The following is a 22178-nucleotide window of genomic DNA, read 5'->3' on the forward strand; positions in this document are numbered from 1 at the left end:
AGAGAAAAGCCCAGAAGGGCTGCAGCATCCATTTGGCCTGAAACAGTGCTTTTTGAATATTCCAATTATATTTCCCTGCCCCCCGAATTCCTCATTGGCTAAGTTATTCCGGACAGTGCCATCTTTCTAGCTTGTCGAGAACACGCCCCAAATCCTTCATCCTTCTGGGGCTCAGGATACCCTCTCTTTCCAGATACGTGAACCTAGTCACATAGAAGACTGTCCCTAACTTGTCAACCCCAAGAGAAGCTAAGGAATCCCAGGCTGAAAAACATCACCTGACACCTAAGGAAGACAGGGGCCCAGTGCCTCCTGCTCGTCTGTGATTCACTGATGGGCTCTAAGATCACCTCACACTGGTCCGTAGTGGTTTGTTCCTTATGCCAAAGCCGCTCTACTCCGAATTTTCCTTCTGAATATAAACTTGAGAAACAGTTAGTAGGAACATGTGAAAAAATAAACATAGTTATTGAAAACTGAAAAGGTCTGGTTCTGGGAAGATAGCTTAGTTTGTAGAGGGTTTGCTGAGCAGCACCGAACCTGCCAGGCTTGGTGGTACAACGTTGTAACCAGATCCCTGGGGCTCAAAGGCCACGTGACCTAGCCTACTTTCCCAGCCGTAGGCTAGTACGAGACTGTACCCACTGTCATAGTTCATCTCGATCGCCATCTTGTCAGCCTTTAGAGTGGCCGTGGAAAACACATCTCTGAGCACAGCTGTGAGGGGTTGTCTAGATGAGGTTAATCGAGGTGGGAACAACCCACCCCAGTCTGTGGCCCAGAGAGAGCAAGCTAAGCAGTAACATTCACCCATCTCTGCTTCCTGACTGTGGCTGAGGAGGCAGGCGAGAGCCATTGGCCACATCTGGGTGTGGGATGTGGACCTAATACCAGTTTCCTCAGCACAGCAGTGGCAGAAGGCAGTAGTGCCTTATATGCATAAGGGACATATAGGCCAAGCACCACAGGCCTACCAACAAATAACAAACCCATCCTGGATTAGTCCGATGACACCCAGGGGGAAACGGGCTGGAAGTCCTGACTGGCTGCCACCTGCTGACAATAAGGAGGAGTTCTGTAGGCTTTTATTTTTTCCCCTTTCAATTCGTCTCTTTCTAAAGTCCTCTCATCTTGGCTGGGTGTATCTGGAATGCAAAAGGTGTCAGCTGGTCACATGCAGAGCGCCCCCACCGCCGTCAGTTCCGGGGACATTGGTAACAGGAGCTACTCGAATTGTTGCTTAGCTGGTATCATGTGACACTCTTGCCCATACCTGTTCTATGTGGAACATGGAAATACGATGGGAACCTGGCCGTGCTGTGAGGACGGTCTCTGCTACATCCGTGAGTGTGCGTCTCTGGTGAGTGGCTATGTGGGGGCAGGTGGAGTGGAGCTGAGCGCTCCCCCGTCCCCGCCCCCGCCCCCGCCCCCACATAATGAACACAAGAGGGAATACAGAGACAGACAGGGAAATCTTTGGATTGGAATGTGAGTGGGGATACTGAACGGCCGTGAGGACTTCGAGAAGATTCTGGGTGATTGATAGGTGGGCGTCATTGCACAAGAAAAGCAAGGAATTTTCCACGGTGAAGCAATTGAGGAGATAGCCAGCATGTAATTGACTCTAACAGGAGAAGGGCAGGACAATTCCAAGCTTTTGGGTATCTGTCTGTCTTTACCAACTTTCAGTTACTGGAATGAAATAGTGGAGATAATCAACTTATAAAGAGGAAAGGTTTTGGACCTTTCCAGAGGAAGTTTTTAATCATAGCACATTGGCCGCACTGCCTTGGGGGTGGGTTGTCACACGGAGAAGGAAGTACACCGTAGAGCTGTTAGCCTCCTGGCAAGGCTGAAGGGAGATAGAATGGGAGAGAGGAAGTGAGACAGTATCATACAAATCCTGTCTAGGGCGTGACACCATGACGAAAGATCTCCCTCTAGGCTTGTCCACCTATGTGTGAAGTGATCTTAACCACAGTGCTATAGAGGGCAGAGTGCTGAGCCTCTAATACAGCCATTGTGGAACATTCCAGATACAAACTCCAGCAACATCCCTTGTTCAAATCCGGCCAGGCAAGGGATTATGGCAAAGCTGGCACAGTGCTTACCTAGTTTGGTTCTAGTCCACCACCTCACAGAACAAGCCCAGCGATTCCAGCAGGTGAAGGCAGGAGGATCAGAAATTGAAGGTCATCCTCAGCTACATGACAAGTTTGAGGCTAGCCTGGGGTATAGGAGACCTGGCCTTAAAAACAGCATCTAGCCTGGCCACTTCGGTGGCTTGTTTTATGCCAGGCCTAGAAGCTGCTTCCTCACACATGAGGTTACACAAAGCCACTGCATTTTTCCTTCCAAAGAGCAGGCGTGGGGATGGGTTCAGTAATGCACTGGAGATGTATCCACAGTCGGCCCTTTGTGAAGGGAGCTGGGGTTGCTGTTGCTACTTTAGACCCCATCCAGGTGCTCAAGGAGAACTTTGTAGCAACTGTCAGGCTTCAGTGCTGACTCTGGTTGAAGCCCACTGTGCGCACTGCTCTCTCAGCATCTCAGTTTCTCGCGTTCTCAGTGGAATAAAAAGGTTATGGGAGAATTGTTCAGAAAGTTCATGCCATGGAGAAAGGACCGTTTACTAACTTTGTTACAAAGTAGACATGAAGCTGTAGCTGTTTCTAGAGGTACTCCATAAGCTATGGGGTGTGCCCCTCTCTCTCTCTCTCTCCCTCTCTCTCTCTCTCTCTCTCTCTCTCTCTCTCTCTCTCTCTCTCTCTCTCTCTCTCTCTCTGTGTATGTGTGTGGTGAGTTGTGCCACCTTGCTATGTGGAGCTCAGAGGACAACTTATAAGGCTTGGTTCCCCAGGGATGGAACTCAAGTTGTCAGGCTTGGTGGCACAAGCCTTTTTCTAAGGAGCCATCTCGTCAGCCCAGCTGTTAGCATCTCCTCAGAGTGTGACAAACAGGGGAAGTGGGTATCTAGAATCTGCTCCTCCGAGAGCAAGAGCTGAGTCCAGTCTGGGCCTCAGGGAAGTCTCCCTGGTGTTTTGATTTTATCTGTCATCTCAGGATCACTTAACCTACATAATGAGAAACAGGCAGCGACAACCCAAGGGTGGCAATCACACCGATTGCCTAAGTCTTAAACTAAAGGGAGGGGAAAGTTCTTTCCCCATCCTTTTCCCACAGACTCCCAACCACATAAACAGCTCCCAAGAGATGTCCTCATTCAAGGGGACAATGCCTTTCAAAGGGGCCTCATTTCAAAAGTGCTCACGCATAGGACAGGTCACACCACAGAGAAATGTTGGTGACGAGTGATGAGTTTTGTTCCCAGCTGAATTGAGGTGCATCTTTGATATGCATTGTGTGTGTGTGTGTGTGTGTGTGCGTGTGTGTGTGTGTGTGTGTGTATGTGTATGTGTAGTGTGTGTATGTTTGTGTGTATGTGGAAAGAGAGAGAGAGAGAGAGAGAGAGAGAGAGAGAGAGAGAGAAATGTTCTGATGCAGTCTTAGAAACATTTATAAAGTAGGCTGTGAACCAAATGAATTGTATTTAGAGCAAAGCCTCTTGCCGACACACAGTAGGCCTTCAGTTTCTGTGCTTCTGTGCCTCCCCCAGACACAGAGTTCCCTAGCAGAACGTGTATTGGTGTCCTTGAAGCTGCTGCCTGTAGGCTCTGCCTTATGTTGTGGCTGGCTGAAGATAATGTTGGTAACAAAAGGGGTCAGAGGGGACTTTAGGGACCTTTAGGGACGGAGCCATGTCCCTGGGCATTTTGCCACTATGATGACAATCTCACATTTGGGGTGTGTGTGTGTGTGTGTGTGTGTGTGTGTGTGTGTGTGTGTGTGTTTAGAGGCCACAGGAGCTATCTATCTGTTTGGCTTTTGTTTCTCATTGGCTTGGAACTAGGCGAGGCCAACTGGCCAGCAAGCTCCAGGACTTGCTATCTCTTCCTCCCTTGTGCTAAGATTAGCAGTGTGCATAACTCAGGTTTTCGGTTGTTGAGGCAGGATGCCACTCTGAAGTGCGAGCTGGCCTCGAACTCATTATTTAGCCCCAATTAGCTACAAACCTCCCACGTGCCGAGATTAGGATGTGAACTACCAGGCCTGGCTCCAATGCTCAGCTCTTTCATGGGGGTCCGGGGGATTGAACTCTGGTCCTCAGACTTGCACAGCAACCATTTACCAACCATATCCCAACTCCTTGTGACAGTCTGACAATCAAAATAGAAACCATTGTTATTCCAGAAGCCAGAAATAGCCAACGGATGCTCGGCCTGGGATATACACACAGGGTTTTGAATTCTTGTCTGTGGAAGCAGTTCCCAAGGAACCCTAAAAGCACACATCTCACCTTACAGCCCCATATATGCAAGCTGCATGCATTCCATTCAAACAACCTGACTCCAAGAACTCCCAAACCCAAGTACCCTTTGGCTAGACTAAACACTTAGTCCTCAGAAGTTAGTTTACTAATATAGCTCAGACTGGGCTATGTGGCTACCGACTGACTCTTACAGCGCCCCCATGTGGCAGTAGCATAAATACACTTAGAAAAATCAATATATTCTTTTGTCCACCTTTAAAAAACATGCTACTTGAGAATTTCTTAGATTCATACTAGATATACATACTTTCCTTTCCTGCTCAACTCCTGCTGTAAGTGACTTCTGCCCTCAGACTCAAACTCATGACTAGGCAAAGTTACTCTTCAATTATTAGTGTCAGATGCATATATATATATATATGTGTCTATGGTCTATGTACATATATATGTTTATGCATACATATGTGTATATGTATGTTTTTACACATGTATATGTATGTATGTATGTATAAATGTGTATATGCATATATGTATATGTGTTTGTGTCTATGTATATATGTGTATATGTATGTATACACATGTGTATATGTGTGCATATATGTGTAAATGCATATATGTATATGCATATATGTTGTTTATGTATATGTCTATATATGTCTATATGTATGTGTATATATGTGTGTATGTGCATATATGTGTATATACATATATGTATATGTGTATGTATATATATGTAATTTCTCAAAAATTAAATGAAGAAAAGCACAGGTGAGATTCGAGGGACACAGTCAGGGAAGAATGTAGTGCGTCAGATCCTGGAAGGAAAAACATGGACAACAAAGGAGAAGGCTGAGCAAGGAGTGGCTTGCCCCAGAGCAGAGCACACACCACTCACTCTTGTGCAAGGCTCTAGAAACTTCTCTTTGTACTCCAAATGGCTGAGGGATTGAAGTTAAGACGAAGAACAATGTGACCTTGGGTAAGCAGCAGGATTGAAACTGTTCTGTTCTGCGGTTTCATCATTTGACAAGTTACAGTTCAACCTACGGGATAAATGTATACACTAGAAAGGACAAAATCCATCACAGAGAGGACAGGAGGGAACAAAGTCCCAAAATTATTGGCAATTACAGATGCCAAGAGAGGGAGAGTCAGTTTTCCTTAAGTGTGCGGCTCAATGTAGGTCAACTGTGCCACAGTGGATGGTCCCCCACCCAACCGTACAGGGACAGCACAAATCGAACTTGATGGGTTAAAAAAAAAGAAAAAAAAAAAAAGAGAGCAGGAGGTGGGTGGGCCGGGAGGGAGAGTGGATCTGGAAGGAATAGGGAAGGGATGAATAGGAACAAAACCCTATACAATTCTCAAAGGCCTAATAAGAAGCTCTACGTGGCCATTTTGTACTGGGCCGATCCCTGAGAGCAAGGGGGAACTTGGGAGGAGTTGAAGGGAAGAGACATGAGAGCGGCTGGAGGGAGGAGGGGGAGGGAGAAGGTGATGCAATTATATTTTAAATAAAATCTATTTTAAAAGTTATTTAAAAAAAAAGTAAGTCCGAGCTGGGAAGAGTGTTGGCAACATCCTTTAATTTGCAAACTATATAAAGAATCTTAGACTGTGTGAATGAGCTATGTATGCTACAGAACAAAGACAAAGCTAAAACTCTTCACCATCTTGGTGACAAATGACACTATGTCAAGGCATGCTGGGAGCATGTGAGACAAATAAAGTTACTTCAAAATAGAAGGTGGAGATTAACAGATACATTTGTGTGTATGGTGTATATGTATGTATGTGAGTGTGTGTATATGTGTGTGTGTATGAGAACATGTGTGTGTGTGTGTGTGTGTATGAGAGCATGTGTGTGTATGTGTCTCTCTCTCTGTGTATAGGTGTATGGTTATGTGTGTGCGAGAACATGTGTGTGTATGTGTTTGTGTGTGAGTGTATGTATGCATGTGTGGTGTGTGTATATCTGAGCATGTGTGTATATGTGTCTGGGTGTGAGTGTGCATATCTATGTGTATGTATGTGCGTGTGTGAATGTGTATTATGTGTGGTATATGTATATGTGATATGTGTGACAGTGTGTGTTTAAGCATGTGTGTATGTGTCTGTGTATGAGTGTGTGTGGCATGTGTGTTTTGTGTACTGTGTGTATGTGAGTGTGTGTATATGTATGTGAGTGTGTGTGTGTATATGGTCTATGTGTGTGCATAAGTGTGTGTGGTATGTGTATGTGTGTGTGAGAGCATGTGTGTGTGTGTTTGTGTATGAGTGTGTGTACATGTCTGTGTGTGTTTGGTGTATGTAAGCATGTATGTGTATGCATCAGTGTTTGCTTGTGTGTGTTAAGTGTGTGTGGTGTGTGTATGTGTGTGGTGTGTTGCCCCGTTTTTTGATTCTTACAAGTTCTTTGAAGAGCACTGAGCTAACGAGGAAGCTTCACACAGCGGCTTTCTGAGACCTTACTTTCCACCACTATAACAGTTTCTAATTAACACATTATGTCAGGGGAGATTGTCTGTTGTCATAAACAGGAGACATGCACAGTCTACAACTTTATTTCAATGGCACCAATGAAGCTAGAGTGTAGGGTATTTTGATGACTAAAATAGTTTCGTGACTTCATCGAGGGTTTCATACACGCACAGTCTATCTTGATCGTGTAGGGAATTTAAGTGAAATGGTTATAGTGACAACAGCAGAGAGCTGAGAAGCCTAGGAAGGGGACACCAGGATCGGGAAGTCACATTTGGGTTCATGTTAGGTGATTGACACTTCAGGCTTGTAAGAGCTTTACACAAAGGCCACACACCCCACCCCTGCCTCCCCTTTCTTCCCCTGTTTTGGCATTGAATCTAGGGCCTTGGGTATCCTAGGCATAGGCTCTACCAATGACCTATAGCCTCACCTCCTTCCTTCCCTCCTTCCCTCCCTCCCTTCCTCCTCTCTTCCCTCCCTCCCTCTCTTCCTCCCTCCCTTTCTCTCTCCCTCCCCCCTGTCCCTCCCTCCCTCCCCCCTGTCCCTCCCTCCCTCCCCCCTGTCCCTCCGTCCCTCCCTCTCTTCTTTCCATTTTAGACAGCCTCTCACTGAGTTGCCCAGGCTTTTGTAGAGCTGGTTCTGCACCCCCACGGGTCTGGCACTCTCCACCTTCCTGCCTTAGTCTCCACAGTAGCTGGAGTAACAGTCTTTGTCACCAGACAGTTCTTTGACCATACAACTCTTAACTCTTAAAGATTCCTGACAAATTACAGGTTTCCCTCTGGCATATCAATTTTCCCCCTCTCCTCTTCTTTCCCTTCCTCCCCTTCCAATTCTTTCTTTCTCTCTGTCTCTCCCTCTTTCCCTTTTTTCCTTTCTTCCTTCCTTCAAGACGGGAACCCTCTTAGGTTGTGCTGGTTGGCCTGGGACTGGCTGTGGTCCCTTGCTTTCTGTACTGCTAGGTTTATGGCTGCGCACCCCCACCCCTAGCTTCATAACAATGGCTCTTCATGATGAGTTTTACACTTAAGGACTGTATTGAATTTCCTCAACTCTTGCCCAAAGGGGACTCCGGGACTCAGTGTTTGTTCTGAGGTGATGGGTGTCCAAGTCACTATGGACAGAAGGACTGTGAAGACTATCACCTGGACCTCAGCATTTCCTGGCCCTCGGCTGCTGTGGCCGCCTGATTCACATGGGCTGCTGACTTGTCCATCTCTCCTTGTGAGTCAGGCATGGTCAACAGTGACGATGATTCCACTGTTCACGGTAGCTAAGTTACAGGAACCATCTAGGTGTCCCACAGCAGTGGAGTAGACGAGGAAGATGTGGTGTGCACACAATGGAAGCTTTTTAAGCCATGAAGAAGAATGACATCATTTCATTGGCAGGAAGTGGATATGACTGGAGATGCTATACTGAACAAGTTAAGTGAGACTCACAAGGACAAATACCAGGGCTGGGGTCATGGCTAAGTCAGTAAGGCGCTTGCTGCACCAGCGTGAGATCCTGAGTTCGATCCCCAGTGCTCAAGTACAAAAGCTGGGTGCAGCGGTCAGCAGCACACGGTGGAGGCAAGAAGATCTTTTGGGGCTTGCTGGCCAGTCAGTCTGTCCAAGCTGGTGAGCTCTGGGTTCAGGGAGAAACTCTGTCTCTGAAAATAAACAAGGAGGGCACTGAGGAAGGCACTAGTCATCGACCTCTGGCCTCTATGTGCACATACGCACGTTTGTGCATGCATGCACACACACACACACACACACACACACACACACACACACACAGAGAGAGAGAGAGAGAGAGAGAGAGAGAGAGAGAGAGAGAGAGAGGAGAAATCATACCCTTTCTCTCATTTGCACGTCCTAGGTTTTATAAGATCATATATGTCCAGACAACATGGAAGTCGCCATGGAATTACCTAGGGAACCAAGGCGACCAATGAGAGACTCTAGAAGGGCAAGAAGAGGGACGGTAAGGGAGAACTGGAGAGTTAAGATCGAAGGCCATCATACACTTACATGAAAATGGCCCTGTCCAATCCAGTTTAATAAATTAAAAAAAAAAAGGCCTCCTTCTTATTGCTCAGACATCCATATTCCAAAGCTTCCCGACTGACCAGCCATTCTGCACAGTGTGGGCTCAGACCTCCGCTGTGAGGGACATGAGAATCTCATTCCTCAGGTCTTATGCCCCAAGCCCTGTCTGCATCTAGACAACCTCTGCTGTCCTTTGTGAAAGAGTGAACCTTCCTTGCCTTAGTTTCCCCCTCTGTAACCTCCCTTCCTACCCCACACCCCACCCCCACCCCCACATCCAGGATGGCTGGTCAGCGATGCCCAGTGATGCCTACTGGCACCTGGTAATCATGCTGTGATCTCGCTTAGGAAACAGAGTTCTGAGAAGCTGCCTCCTTGTACACAGCTCTGAGGAAACCTTTGGCTTTCCTGGACTGGCTTGACTCTGGGCTCAAGGCCTCAAGGCCTCAGGAGCATAGAGAGGTTATCTCATCTCAGTTTCCCAGCTCTCTACTCTCCTAAGGTCTGCTGACCTCTTATGGCTTCTGGGCCATCACACAGATGAGAACAAGTCCTCTGTGACTGTGAGGGCCAGACCAGGCTATTTATGATGTGCTCGCCCTGTGCCCGATTGCTCAGGTCAACCTAAGAGAGGGGGGCTGACTAGAGCCTTACTTTCTCCACGAGGAAGTGGAGGCTCCAAACGGCTTGGTACACTTTTCACGAGGTTCACCCAAGGACGATAGAGTCAGGCAATGCTTCTCACCCATGATGTTCAGTGGCCTGGCACTAGAGGTGAAGTTTCCATTGGCCAACAACGCAGCACACAAAGACTTGAGAGCCCAGTAGAGGGCATGGTGTCCTTTTAATTTTATTTTTGAATCAAACATGCTTTTGCCTATTTATTTATTATATTGTTTGTGTTTCTAAACCCTTAACTACTTTTCTGAGATTTTTTTAAACATGCCTTAGGGTGCTATTGCTCCAATGACCAAAAAGCAAGTTAGGGAGAAAAAGGTCTATTTGGCTTACACTTCCACATCACTGTTCATCATCTAAGGAAGTCAGGACAGGAACTCCAACCCGGAAGGACCCTGGAGGCAGGAGCTGATGCAGAGGTCATGGAGGGGTGCTGCTTACTGGCTTGCTCCCCATGGCTTGCTCAGCCTGCTTTTTTATAGAACCCAGGACCACCAGCCCAGGGATGGCCCCACTGACAATTGGCTGGATCCTCTCCTGCTGGATGATCACTAAATGGGAAAAAAACCCTTACAGTTGGGTCTCATGGAGGCATTTCCTCAAGGGAGGCTCCTTTCTCTCTGATAACTCCAGCTTGTGTCAAGTTGACACAAAAGCAGCCAGTACATAATAGAATTACATTTTCCCTTTTCTCTTCCTCCTCCCCCGACACCCTCCCATGAACCCTCCTTGTTCTCTTTCAAGTTTATGGTCTGTTTTGCTTTAACTGTTGTTGTTTGTATATATATTTGTTTATTTGTACGTATGTATGTATGTATGTTTGTATGCATGCATGCATGCATGTGTATATGTATGTATGTTTGTAAGTACCTAAGCACAGACTCCTCACCCTGTAAATGTTACTTGTGTGTATCTGCCTTTGGTCCTGGATAGCATTCGCTGTGCTCATCTTAATTGGCTGCAGTTCTTTGTGGTAGCAGGCTTTTGGTTTTAAGACAAGGTCTTTCTCTGTAGCTCAGGTCAGCCTGAGACTAATTATGTAGCCAAAGACTGGCCTGGAACCCATAGCAATCCTCCTGACTCAGCTCAGGTCACACACTTACCCCATCATATTCAACTTTTTGCTTTGTTTTTAGAGACAGGGTTTCTCGGACTGTAAGTAGCCAGGTAGCTCTGGCCGTTCTGGAACTCATTCTGTAGACCAGTCTTGAACTCACAGAGATCCGCCTGCCTCTGCCTTTGGAGTGCTGCTGAGATTAAAGGCATGCACCACCACCTGGCTCAGTCCAACTTATTTTTAAAACAGACTTCCAGAGCTTAAGCTCAGCACTGTATAAATACTTCACAGACATTAGTCTATTCACCCTCTTTATTAAGCCCATTATGCAGATCTGGAAGCTTCCACTGAGAAGCTCACACAGGCAGGAGGGAAAGGCGGGTGAGCACCTGGTCTCAATGCTAAACTTCATCACAGCTGAGCATAGTGGTCTCTCACAAACCGTGGCTTTAGTAATGCACTGGTCAGTTGGGCCACAAGATGGCTCAGTGGGGGGAAAGGTGCTTGTAGTGTAAGCCAGGTAACCAGAGTTCAAACCCAGGGACCTGGGGAAAGGCAGAAGGGAGAGGTGACTTTACAAAGTGGTCTCTTGACCTCCACATGCATGCTATGACACACATGACCTACGCATATGCAAAAACACTCACATAGAGATTTTTTTTTTAAAATGCAGTGGCTAACCCAAAGGGGCCTTTTTAACTAGGAGAGGCCATTCTGTATGGTTGTTGCCAGGGACACCCAGATCAGGCAGGGACAATTGTAGAAGGGAGCATGCTCTGTTCAAATGGCCTGTGTGTGTCTTAAGGATGGGTGCTGAGGGGTGATCCTGTGGCGCCGATGAAGGGTACACCAGGACCCAAGGAAAGGGCAGAACCTTTACCAAAGTCGGGTCCATCTTGCTGCAGTTCATCAGTGGGTTAGTTAATCAATAACGAGGCACGGAAGGGATTTGGAGGCTCTGGTCTGACTTTATCCCAGGGGAATAAAGAAGGAGCCTCATCTGTTCTGGTATGGGGAAGGAGATTCCTTATTTTTGGAGGGGGCTACTGGGTTGTCATAGTTGGCTTTTTCACACTGACAAAAGAAACTTGAGAAAGACAAGCTTTACTTGGTTTGTACTTCCAGAAAATAGTCAGGGCAAGACTTCAACATGGGAACGTGGAGCAGGAACCAAAGTAAAGGCTATGGAGGAGCGCTGCTTGTTGGCTTATTCCCTACATCTTGCTCGGCCTGCTTTTCTCTTCAACCCAGGACCCTCTGTGCAGAGGTGACACTACCCACAGTGGTCCGGATCTTCCCACATTAATCACTCCTTAGCGGAGGGAATGCCCTGCAGACATGCTCATGGGCTAGTCTGTGGAGGAAGTGTCTTGATGCAGATACGCTCATAGGCGAGTCTGATGGAGGAAGCGTCTTGATTGAGATTTATTCTTCCTGGTGTCCACTGACCAGGCAGGGACTCTAGGATTAGCCTGTCTCGCCAGCCCTCTTTAATTTACTTTTAATTTTTCAGTATCTTCTTTTGAGGCAGTGAGTTTATTACCCAGGCAGGCCTTGAATTCGCAATCCTCTTGTCTCAGCCTTCCAGGAAACAAGTCACGGCTCTGTGACATCATGCCCAGCTGGAAGGAGGATGACCATCCTGAGTCACTTCCCAGAGGAGGAGGGGCAGGAGGATTTCTTCCCTCTGCCCAGTTTCCAGGGTCCCAGGCCTTAAGTAGAGTTTGTCATAGAAGTTTGTAACTCATTCCTACTCAAGGCCAGGTTCTCCCTGGGACCTTTCCTGGTCTAGGTAGGTCCCAAGATTATGGTCCCAAAATACTGCCTATGAAAATGCCTTCAAGGTCGTTCTCTGCACTGAGAACATGTGGTCAAGGTCAATAACTTGAACTCCTTTATCTGGCATGTGTGTATATGCATGTATATACACACATACACGTATAAACATATATACATATATATGCACATGTATACACACATACATATGTATACACACATACATATGCATACATACTATATGTATACACAGCATATGTATATACACTATATGTAAATGCATATGTATATTATATATGTATATGATACAAATGTGTATGTGTATGATATATGTGTATATTACATGTGTGCATGTGTTTATATATGCATATGCAATGATTGTCCCTGCTACATTTATTTTTTTGGTCAGTCATCCCTGAAGCAACCTCCTTCAGCCCCTATTCCCTTTCCATGTAGGCTCACTACATTTCTACCAGCATTCCTCCTTTCTTTACACAGAGTCAACTGTTTGTCCTGACATCCCGAGCGATTAGGAAATAGACCAAGGCCATTCCCAGGCTCCCTCCCTTTAGGGAGCAGAGACCCATCATAAACATCATGTAATGCTATCCTCATGAAGCAATCTTGCCGATTGCATTGGTTTGAGCTCACCCTGTTCTCTTGACTCTTGCAGGTGCCGATTCCGGTTTCGGTCATGCTTTGGCCAAGCACCTGGACAAGCTGGGTTTCACAGTGTTCGCCGGAGTGCTGGATAAAGAGGGCCCGGGAGCGGAGGAATTGAGAAAGAACTGCTCTGAGCGCCTTTCGGTGCTCCAGATGGATGTCACCAAGCCAGAGCAGATAAAAGATGCTCACAGCAAAGTCGCAGAGAAGATACAAGACAAAGGTACCAACTTCCTTGATTCCTCCTCATCCCACTCACCAAAGTCCACCTCTAGTGACCATGGCGGCTGACCTCACCAGAGGACAATTGTACTGAGCCCCTGCCATGTGCCAGAGTCTGTAAGACACAGATTAGGTTCCCTCTTCACGGAATGTACAGAACCCACGTGTACAAGTGAGCACACGCATATGCAGGCATGTAGGCCAGAAGACAACCTTGACTGTTGTTTCAAACAAACCACCCATCTTGTCTTTTGAGCTCACCAGTTAGGCAATGGTGGCTGCCCAGTGAGTGCCAGGGATTCACCTGTCTCTGCCTCCCAGAGGCAGGGATGACACTGACCCCCCCCCCAGTGCCATGGTGACAGGCTATTGAAGAGGTGGATTCTGGGGGATTGAACTCAGGTCCTCATGTGCCTAGCAAACACTTTATGGACTGAACTATCATCCTGCCCCAACTGCCCACCCCCAGGCTTGTTTACCGCCTTCCCCCCACCCTGGTTTCTTCCCATCCCCTGATCTTTGCCTTCCTCCAGCAATATCAGCATAACTTGGTCTTCCCAGCTCAGCTCACAGCCACAGGGCCATGTGCCCCCTTTAGGCTCTACCTATCTCCCCTCCATTTGTGCCCAATTCTCCATCTGTTTCCACTTCTTCATGCACAAATGTTGGTTCTCACTGTGCCTCCCTTCTTACCTGCTCTGGTCAAAGCTACCACTGTCATCTTGAAGAACAAAGACCTCTTCCTTGGACAGTTCCAAAAGGACACTCCCCTGTTCAAATTTGGGGTCCCCAGCCTCTCTTCAGCTCCACAGCCTTCTCACTGTTACCTCTGCTTCCTTGATAGGTCTCTTTCTCTCCCCATCAAATCGGAATCTTCCCAGTTGTCTCCATCTGCAGCCATTCACTCACCCACTCCTGGGCCAGACCACTTTATCCTTAGGCCAAGGGCTCTCTGTCCCCTCACATTAACCCATGTGTGAGCCCAGAACGTGGCACAGACCCTGGGGAACCCAATGTGTGAGATGAACGTTAAGAACCTCCCTCATCGAAGATCTGATTCAGAAATTTAATATGGTGCCATCAAGGGGTTAAACAAACGTGAGTCCCTTCGGAACTCCCAGGCCCATGGCCAGGGGGGTGGCCATGTTTGAGCATCTCTGGGTGCCTCCAGGCCAAAGTTTTATTATTGCAGCTTACTTAAGGAGAGTCTCTGAGGCATGAGCAGTGTGTGTGTGTGTGTGTGTGTGTGTGTGTGTGTGTGTGTGTGTGTGTGTGTGTCTTCTATCACTCTCTGTCTTGTGTTATATTGGCCAGTCTGGTTGGCCAGCAAGCCCCTGGGATCCCCCTCTCTCTCTTCTCACCCCTTAGTGCTCTCATTATAGCACAGATTTGTGGGCGTTGGAGACACAAACGCAGGCCCTAATGCTTATGCACTAAGCGGCTTAACCAACACACTGTCTCCCCAGCCTCATCAGCAGCTTTTAGTTTTTAAAGCTCCCTAGGTGATGTTACTATTTGGACAGGGTTGAAACAGTAATTTACACTAATACCTTCCAAAGCCGTGCGGCCTGCCTGGCAAACTCTTCCTTATATCTGGACCCGAAATACACAAAATTGTCTTCCGAACATTTCCACTCATTTCCCAGAGGTTCATCCTCACCGTGTTCAGAGCTGACCTTGTTGTCTTCTCCCAGTGCCTGAAAATCAACCTGTTTGCCTGTATACCTGATCATTCGAGTTAGTGGCCTGGAGGAAGGGGGTGCGTCACTGAGACCTCCAACTTAACCACTGGTGTCTCTGTCCTAACAGCCTGGGGTTCTTTCTGTCACCTGTCCTGTCCCCAACATCTCCAAATGCTGAGGTTCATTGCAAGTCTTCACCGGCTCCTGTGTGGGTACCACAATGGCCTCCCTACTTCCTGTGTGGGTACCTCTGGTATAGTTATGCCAATGGGCCCATGCTGCCTGCCTATGTACTTCCCATGACCTCTCTGCTGTCTGTTTTGGTACTCTAATGACCCCTGCCACCTGTGTGGGTACCACAATGGCTTCCCTACTTCCTGTGTGGGTACCTCTGGTATAGTTATGTCAATGGTCGCATGCTGCCTGCCTATGGACTTCCCATGACCTCTCTGCTGTCTGTTTTGGTACTCCAATGACCCCTGCCACCTGTCTGGGTACCCCAGTGGCCTCCAGCCTTCTGTACTTTTCCGTCACTTTCCAGTGAACTGTAATCCTCATAGTACACACCTCTTCTGTCGCCCATTCCCTGGAGCCTCTGAAGTATGGACTCTCTGGGACAAGCTACTCTGTGGCCATAATTTGCTTTGCATGCGGCTCACTGTCTTCCCCTTCTGCCCATGCACGATCCAAACACCTTAAAGATCGTGGGATAATGGCCTGTCAAACCATTTCTCTGTGGTACCTGATGGTGCACTTGGGACCCTCTGGAATGCTCCGGAACAGGGTGGTGTTTCCCACTGCTGCAATCCAGCTTCTACCTCCTTGACTTTCGGTCTCATCTCCCTCTTCCTAGGACCATTGTCCTTGCCAACAAAGTCTTCGTGACAGTTGCTCCCTACTCCCATGGGGGAGTCACGTACCCATGTTATCGCTTCCTGACTTTCCTGGTGAGCTGGGCCACATTTCTTCTTCAGACTCGTAGTTATGCCTTGCTAACTCCTCTGTCACCTAACTGTGAGAAATGCCTGCTCCCCTCCCACTCCTTAGCAATTTCTCAAGAATAAGACCCAGGTGCATGTCAGGACTCACTCAGATGCAAGTGACCCAATCTATTGCAAATGTACTAACACCAGGAAGGACCGTGTTTGCCTACGGGACTGTTGGTTCCAGACAGAGCTGGATCCAGGCCACTAAGCAATGCCTTCGGGATTTGGTTTCTGCTTTTGAGTTTTGTTTTCTTCGGTGTTGGTGTTAGCCTCAATGAGCTGGAGGCTGTATGTGGAAGCCTTGGCCACTCCAGGTCCCATCTTCCTCACAGCTGACACAGCCAGTGAAGGGATCAGGGGCACCTGCCTTGTTTTGCAGTGTAAGGATTATCATAGAAGGAAGGCAGAAGAGTCTGGAACAAGGCGAGAGGTGCTCAGTAAAGGTTCCTCTTTCCCCCAGTTCAGCATTTAGAGCAGCAAGTACTTACTCATAAATGCAATGGTTCTCAACCTTCCCAATGCTGCAACCCTTTAATACAGTTCTTTTCGATGTGGTAAGATCCTCCCACCCCCACCACCACCATGAAATTATTTTCATTGCAACTTCATAGCTGTAATTTTGCCACTGTTATGAATCTTAATGTAAACATCTGATATTTGATCCCTGTGAAACGGGTCACGACCCACTTGTGAAGAACTGCGGCATAAACGAGATAAGAACAAACAGAAGAGTGTTAATCATTTGGGAATTATTTCTCAGCAAGTGTAGCATGGTGTCATCCTTTTCTTCTTATAAAAAGATTGTGTGCGAGAGACAGACAGACAGATACAGAGAGAGAGAGGGAGGAAGGGGAGAGGGAGAGGGAGAGAGAAAGAAGAGGAGAGGAGAGGAGAGGAGAGGAGAAGAGGAGAGGAGAGGAGAGGAGAGGAGAGAACCAGAGGTCACAAGGAGGCATCATATCTCTTGGAGCTGTAGTTCAGGCACTCTTGAACCTCGTGGCCTGGGTGCTTGGAACCAAATTCTAGTCCTCTGACAAGAGTAAGCTCTCTTAAGCCCTGAGCCATCTCTCCAGCTCCCAAGCCAGCATATTCTAGAACATTCTTTTTCCCAGCCTGATCTTTGGCCATGCAGTAGTCCTCACTTGCCACTCTCAGGTCTGACTTAATAATGCCTAATAGAAGGAGACATTGGATGCAGAATCCTTTCGTGAGACCCAACAGGACAGCACTGACCATCTGCAGTGATGGAGTGATGAGTTCTAGACACAGAAATGCTGTCCTGGTACCCAGGCATGAAGGGATGTGGGAGCTCAGTTTTCATGTCCTGAGTTCCTGTCATTTTACAGTTAGCATATAGTTAGAGGCAGCTGTCCCCTGGGCCAGAACAAGCAGCCCACCCACCTGCATACTCCAGGTTTCTCCAACCTCAGTCTTCTTAAAGAGAAACTGGAGCCATAGGATCACCACAAAAGAACCATCTAGAATCTGTAGATAAAACAGCAGAACTCCTGGAAGACTGGTGGCCATGCTGAACTTCTGCACAGCATATTATTGATTTCCTGTTAACCTATTGATCATTACTAACTGATGTTAATTAGTACCAAGCTAAAACCCACAAGTGTGGTGGGCTTACTGGCCAGTTTAGAATTCTCTGGTAAGTTAGCAAGTATCAGAACATGGTTGGATGTTAACAACAAGTTCTGTTGATGGCACAATAGTCCCCAGTCACCTATTACATATTTTATGAAGATCTAGAAGATCTCTGAGCCCAAAGGGACAATGGAGTTGGCTGTCATCACGATGAACCACCTGCGTTGGTTGGCCCATTGACCCATGAATGAAGAGTGATGCTTGAAGTAGTTAAATTGGAAGAATGCCTTCGGACAGGAAAATTACCTACCATTCAAATGTCAGGGTCCATAATTAGAAGTTCACACGAGCACGGCCTCTCCTTTCTGCTTTCCCACGGCCTGTACCTATATACTCACGTGTGCCCATGATGTTAGAGGTGAAGTGCAAGGGCTTGCGAGAGATAAAGTATTTGGCCTCTGTACTCTGCACGTTGTCATTGTGGCAAATGCCAGAAAGGAACAGATTAATGGAAGATTTATTGGGCTCATGGTTTCACTGCTGCTGGCCATGACGAGGCTGGGCATCCTGGAGGGAGCATGAAGTAGGCCAAAGCTGTATACTTTATGGTGGACAGGAAGAAAAGGGAAGGAGGGAGGGGAGAGACAGGGAGAGGGAGGGAAGGAGGGAGAGAGAGAGGGAGGGAGAAGTGATCACTTCTAACAAGGCAATGTCATCCATAATACCTGCTGTGTCCCCAGTATTACATACAGATATTAACCCATTAGTTGGTTAGTCAGACCTTCCTCATGACCCAATCGTTTCTGCAAAGACCCACCTCTAAACGCTGCACTGGGGAACCAAGTGAGTCCTTGGAGGGAAAGTTCCCATCCAGATCCCAAGAGCTCTCTACAGAAAAAAACAGTTGGGGGTTGGGGATTTAGCTCAGTGGTAGAGCGCTTGCCTAGCAAGAACAAGGCCCTGGGTTCGGTCCCAAGCCCCCAAAAAAAAAAAAGAAAAAAAAAAAAAAAAAAACCAAAAAAAAAAAAAAAAACAGCTGGACGATACCTGTTCTGGAATGTTCTCAGGCTTCACGTTGTCCGGTCCAATGTCTGCATCAGGCAGAACGTCGCTGTACTCATCCCTGTCTTCGCAGCTGCTGCTTTCTCTGCCTGAGCAGGCTTCACCGCAGCTAAGTGCTCACAGCCGTTATCACAAACTCTGGCTCACAAGAAGCATAATCTTACTTTCTGTGATCCAGTTTGGTTTGGGCCGAGAACCGTCTTTCAGTGATGTGGCAAAAGAGATACTGGGAACTTTGAGCCTGCTTTCATTTCTTTGGGGCACTGTTTAATTTCCTAAGGACGGAACATCTGGTCCTCACAGCCAACTGATTGGCCCTCACGGAAGTGTACGTGGTCCTCGTGTGCAGCCTGGCTGCTACCGCCTTGTCTCTGCCACCAGACAGGCAGTGTTGGGGATGTGCTTCCCCCCCACCCCCTTTCAGACGACACAGCACTGACTTTGAATATGCTTTGGGACTGTGGAAAGTTAACGCAGACGCAGAGGTTAACAACTTACTAATGGAAAGTTTCTGCGGGCCCGAGTCAGGCTACAGAAGGTGCGCTAAAATGAGTCCTAAGGACCCGCTGTGCTCCCAGCTCAGTGCCTTGCTCTGCCATCATTCCAGAAGCTTCCTCCTGCAGCAGACAGGAACAAACACAGACAGCCCCAGCCAGACGTTACGCAGAGAGTGAGAGACCTTTGTATACTCAACCATAAATAAGATGTCTCCATCAAATCCCTCCCCTCGGGGCTCAGGGAACACTGGAAGAGAAGGCAGAAAGAGTGTGAGGGCCAGAAGGGATGGGGGACACCAAGAAAACAAGGGCCACTAAATCAGCCTGAGCAAAGGTCTTATGAACTCACAGAGACTGAGGCACAGGACCTGCGAGGTTCTGCACCAGGTCTTTCCTGTATATATGACGGCTTCCAGCTTAGTATTTCATGGGATTCCTAAGTGTGTGAATGAGTGGGTGTCTCTGTTTCCTGTGCCTTCTCTTGGGCTCTTTTCCTTCTGTTTGCTCCCCCCCCCAATTCCAATGTGTTAGTTTTTGTTTTCCCTTTTGTTAAATCTTATTATATTTTTATTTTATTGTTATTATTATCCCTTAGAGTCTGTTTTCTAATGAGAGACAGAAAAGAAGTGGATTTCGGTGGGAAGGGGAAGTGGGGGGGGTCTGAGAGGAGGAGAGGGAGGCGAAGCTGTAATCAAGATATATTATGTGAGAAAAAAATTTCCAATCAAAAGTGAAAAAGAAATTGGGGGAAACAAAAGGAAGACAGGGAAAGTGTACTGCTACAGGTAAGGAGGTATGCATCTGAATTCTCTTTCTTTTTTTTTTTTTTTTGGAGCTGGGGACCGAACCCAGGGCCTTCCGCTTGCTAGGCAAGCGCTCTACCCACTGAGCCCAACCCCATGCATCTGAATTCTTATAAGAGTCGAAACAGTTTTGGGGAGCTGGGATCTCACTGTGCACCTAAGGCTGGCCTCAAATTCACAACCCTCCTGCCTCCAGAGTGCTGGGATCTCAGGCAAGCGTCACCAAAGGCAGCTAAAGGATGATTCCCTTGCTTTGTACGTCTTTAAATGTGAAAACTGACCTTACGGCCTAGTACCAAGATGTTTGTTATTGAAACTGCAAGACCCCTTAAAAAGATTAAAGTCTTGGTCTGGAGAGATGGCCCAGTAGTTGAGAGCACTTGCTGTTCTTCCGGACGACGTGGAAACGGTTTCCGGCACCACATAGCCAGTTGTGACTCCAGTTCCAGGGAGTCTGACACCCCCTTCACATAGTGCACAAAATTTCCCTCCTTTCCTCCCTCCCTACCTCTCTTCTTCCTCCCTCTTCCACCCCCATCTGTCTTTGCCTCTCGGTCTCTGTCTCTTTCTCTCTCATATACATATAAATACTCAATTCTCTCTCTCTGTCTCTCTCTCTGTCTCTCTCTCTCTCTCTCTCTCTCTCTCTCTCTCTCTCTCTCTCTCTCTCTCTCTCTCTCTCTCTCTGTCTCTCTCTCTCTCTCTCTCTCTCTCTCTCTCTCTCTCTCTCTCTCTCTCTCCTTTCTTAGGTTCATTTTGTTGTGGGTTTTATGTATCCCAGACTCGCCTCCAACTTTCCGTACAGACAAGGATGGGATTGACTTTCTGATCCTCCTGCCTCCACCTCCCAAGTAGTGGGATAATAGGTGTACACCTCCCTATCTGGTTTATGAACTGCTAAGGAGTGAGCCCAGGGCTTCGCGCAGGCTGACTGAGTACTCTGCCCACCCAGACACATCCCTAGCCTCGAAATGTACATTTCTAACAAGTTCTGAGATGCCCAGGCTGCTGTGGGTGAGGGGTGAACCACACGATGAGATCTACTACCCACCCCGTGGTGGAATTCCATGAACACAGAGGGTCTGCTTAAGTCTGTCTAGCTCAGCACCCCCAGCTCCTGTCGCCGCTGATGTTCTCAGGTTACCCTTGTTCTCCAGAACCCCACTCTTCAAATCCCTACGGGCTCTTATCCAAAGACTTCAAATAAAAGCTCAACCAGATTTTCAGAGAGTCGAACTAATTTTATTGGGAACAAAGGGATAGCTCAGCTTTCAGAGAGACACGCTGTCAAGACCGGCAGTGTACCACACGAATGAAAGTGTTCACAGACCCTAGGCTACCGTTTGGTATCTCTTTTTTAAGAGGCCTAAGGGAAGGAAGAGGTGGTTACCAAATAGCTTGGTTTGGGTGTTTCTCTGTATTGATTGGTTGGCTAAAGTCACGTAACCGCCTCAGTACCGCCCACCTTCCTTCCCATGATGCATCTGGTCTTAGCTGCAAACACACCCAATTGTTCCTAGGCATAACCTGACGAATAGGGGTTACTGCATCCACACCCAATACCAGTTTGGGCTGAATCAGCTCTTCTATTCTTCATACCTGGATATGCTGGGGATATACATGAATAAAAACCTATACTTAAATATGATTATTACCAGGGGTGGGGAAACTTATACTGCTGTTGGGAGATGACAGACAGAACGTGTAGCACTACACAGGTGGAGGGTTTCCGAAGTTGCTAGGTGTACTACTTGAAGATGGTGTGTGTGTGTGTGTGTGTGTGTGTGTGTGTGTGTGTGTGTGTGTGTGTGTGTGATATGTGCAGATGAGGAAATTAGGTTTCTGAGTGCATTGTTACAAGAGGGGAAATGTAAATAACACAGAGCTAATGGAAAGTTCCAGGCTAAACTATCTCCTGCCTTGTTTGCCTTAGAATCACTGTATTCATTCTTCCCCACTCTTTCCTTAAGGGGCAGTTCTCAACTGTACTCTTGGCAAGGTTTAAACACTGCTGGCCCTTGGGTCCTTCTCTTTCCCAGCCATAGGTTGATCAAATAGGCTAGGAGGCAGTTTGAGTCGGGAGACACAGGATCCTAATGTATCCAGAGGGCTAGACAGCACTGCTGGGGGCAAGGGTTCTCCAAGGATGGTACAGAACTCCAGCCTCACCTCTCTTGGGACTTGGAAAGGCAGATACTCAGATCCTATTTCATGACCACTCAGAATTTCTAGGATTTGGGCTGGCATTGTGTCTGAAGCAACTGTGCTGTGATTCTGGTGTTCACCAGGGCGACACATCTTCCAAGCCAGGA

The 22178-nt window shown here is 47.4% G+C and overlaps 1 protein-coding gene across 1 annotated transcript in view; it reads left to right on the forward strand.

The window, feature by feature from the left end:
- Hsd17b2 (hydroxysteroid 17-beta dehydrogenase 2) overlaps positions 1-22178 on the forward strand; it is a 65897-nt gene that overhangs the window by 23005 nt on the left and 20714 nt on the right. Inside the window, exon 2 of the mRNA XM_032887846.1 lies at positions 13035-13247. Coding sequence (XP_032743737.1) covers positions 13035-13247 — 213 coding nt within the window. The remainder of the gene's footprint in view (positions 1-13034; positions 13248-22178) is intronic.

The sequence above is a fragment of the Rattus rattus genome, chromosome 17, assembly GCF_011064425.1.
Source record: "Rattus rattus isolate New Zealand chromosome 17, Rrattus_CSIRO_v1, whole genome shotgun sequence".
Classification (NCBI taxonomy): Eukaryota; Metazoa; Chordata; class Mammalia; order Rodentia; family Muridae; genus Rattus; species Rattus rattus.